The sequence below is a fragment of the Penaeus monodon genome, chromosome 37 (genome assembly GCF_015228065.2).
Source record: "Penaeus monodon isolate SGIC_2016 chromosome 37, NSTDA_Pmon_1, whole genome shotgun sequence".
Taxonomy (NCBI): Eukaryota; Metazoa; Arthropoda; class Malacostraca; order Decapoda; family Penaeidae; genus Penaeus; species Penaeus monodon.
Genome location: NC_051422.1, coordinates 33,975,572 through 33,978,071, shown reverse-complemented (window position 1 = coordinate 33,978,071; position 2,500 = coordinate 33,975,572). Strand labels below are relative to the sequence as shown.

Below are 2,500 nucleotides of genomic sequence, written 5' to 3'. Positions count from 1 at the left end.
AGTTTTCCGGGGGCGTAAACAAGCCTCGCGTATTTACTTCGTCACATGTTCTGCTCAAGAAATTCCAGATATGAAGACAGGAATAACAAATTAGCAGAGAAAGATAGTATTAAGAGATGTATCATTCCCTTACAAAACACAACCAGCGGAAACCAGGAAAGTGATAACATGATATTACCAAAATAATATACAAAGAAATACTCAGAATAATAAACAAGAAAAGCAATAACGTTACGTCTTCATAAAGCAAAATAAACGTTTTTTATACGATTTTTTTTTCTTTTAAGTCCGCAGTACCTCTGAGTTCATTACCTTGTTTCCTCACTGAGCGTTGCGCTTAAGCTCCGTGACGTAAGCCGCTGGGGAAGCTCGTCTCTATTTCTTCGCCTTTATTGTTTTATTGTCATTTTTACTTAGTATTTTGTGTGTGTTGTTGTTGTTGATTCGCCCTATGCGTTCTGTTAATCAGTCATGCTGTTTCCTTCTGTTCTTCTTCTTTTGCTATTTCATTGTTTTTCCTTCGTCATTTTTCTTCTTCTTCTCTTTCTTCTTATTCTTATTCTTATTCCTCTTTTTTTTAATCTGTCCCCTCGTTTAAACACGTTTTGCGTTTTTACCTCTCTGACATTATTACATTTTTTCTTCCTTACGTATTCTTGAACAGGGTGCAACACGATACGATCACAAGCACACACACACACACACACACGCACACACACGCACACACACACACACACACACACACACACACACACACACACACACACACACACACACACACACACACACACACTCACACACACACACACACACACGCACACACACACACACACACACACGCACACACACACACGCACGCACCTGCCCTTACTCAATCACGTGAATCCCCGCCTAATTTTAATCACTCAAGGTTATTAATGAACTTCTTGGTTTATATTAAGCTCCGCCAGACTTGAGGCGCTGGGCAGGCGCAGCGAGGGAGGGAGGGAGGGAGGGGGAGGGGGGAGGTCAGTCTTACTCTGCCTGTTTGTCGTCTGCCTGGTTGCCTGGTTGCCTGGCTGTCTGGTTGCCTGGCTGTCTGGTTGCCTGGCTGTCTGGTTGCCTGGCTGTCTGGTTGCCTGGCTGTCTGGTTGCCTGGCTGTCTGATTGCCTGGTTGTCTGGCTGTCTGATTGCCTGGTTGCCTGGCTGTCTGGTTGCCTGGCTGTCTGATTGCCTGGCTGTCTGGTTGCCTGGCTGTCTGGTTGCCTGGTTGCCTGGTTGCTGGCTGTCTGGTTGCCTGGTTGCCTGGCTGTCTGGTTGCCTGGTTGCCTGGCTGTCTGGTTGTCTGGTTGCCTGGCTGTCTGGTTGCCTGGCTGTCTGGTTGCCTGGCTGTCTGGTTGCCTGGTTGCCTGGCTGTCTGGTTGCCTGGCTGTCTGGTTGCCTGGTTGCCTGGCTGTTTGGTTGCCTGGTTGCCTGGCTGTCTGGTTGCCTGGTTGCCTGGTTGTCTGATTGTCTGGTTGCCTGGCTGTCTGGTTGCCTGGTTGCCTGGTTGCCTGGTTGTCTGGTTGCCTGGCTGTCTGGTTGCCTGGCTGTCTGGTTGCCTGGTTGCCTGGTTGCCTGGCTGTCTGGTTGCCTGGTTGCCTGGCTGTCTGGTTGCCTGGTTGCCTGGTTGCCTGGCTGTCTGGTTGCCTGGCTGTCTGGTTGCCTGGCTGTCTGGTTGTCTGGCTGTCTGGTTGCCTGGCTGTCTGGTTGTCTGGTTGTCTGGTTGCATGGCTGTCTGGTTGCCTGGTTGCCTGGCTGTCTGGTTGTCTGGCTGTCTGGTTGTCTGGCTGTCTGGTTGCCTGGCTGTCTGGTTGCCTGGCTGTCTGGTTGCCTGGCTGTCTGGTTGCCTGGCTGTCTGGTTGCCTGGCTGTCTGGTTGCCTGGCTGTCTGGTTGCCTGGCTGTCTGGTTGCCTGGCTGTCTGGTTGCCTGGTTGCCTGGCTGTCTGGTTGCCTGGCTGTCTGGTTGCCTGTCTGTCTGGTTGCCTGGCTGTCTGGTTGCCTGGATGTCTGGTTGCCTGGCTGTCTGGTTGCCTGGCTGTCTGGTTGTCTGGTTGTCTGGTTGTCTGGCTGTCTGGTTGCCTGGCTGTCTGGTTGCCTGGCTGTCTGGTTGCCTGGCTGTCTGGTTGCCTGGCTGTCTGGTTGCCTGGCTGTCTGGTTGCCTGGTTGCCTGGCTGTCTGGTTGTCTGGTTGTCTGGCTGTCTGGTTGCCTGGTTGCCTGGTTGCCTGGCTGTCTGGTTGCCTGGCTGTCTGGTTGCCTAGTTGTCTGATTGTCTGGCTGTCTGGTTGTCTGGTTGTCTGGTTGTCTGGTTGTCTGGTTGTCTGGTTGCCTGGTTACCTGGCTGTCTGGTTGCCTGGCTGTCTGGTTGTCTGGTTGCCTTTTTGTCGGGGTGTTTCTCTTGACCTCGGATCTTACTCAAATTAGTTATATGAATATAGATAGATAGATAGATAGATATGTGATAAGTAGATAGATAGTTA

The 2,500-nt window shown here is 51.2% G+C and overlaps 2 protein-coding genes across 5 annotated transcripts in view; one reads left to right on the top strand and one right to left on the bottom strand.

Annotated features, from left to right (window-relative positions):
- Positions 1 to 1,751, bottom strand: part of LOC119596277 (proteoglycan 4-like) — a 10,497-nt gene extending 8,746 nt beyond the window's left edge. The window contains exon 1 of the mRNA XM_037945441.1: positions 1,047 to 1,751. Within this exon, the coding sequence (XP_037801369.1) occupies positions 1,047 to 1,751 (705 nt within the window). The remainder of the gene's footprint in view (positions 1 to 1,046) is intronic.
- Positions 1 to 2,500, top strand: part of LOC119596350 (cytochrome b ascorbate-dependent protein 3-like) — a 97,818-nt gene that overhangs the window by 2,451 nt on the left and 92,867 nt on the right. The gene's annotated exons all lie outside the window — the stretch shown is intronic.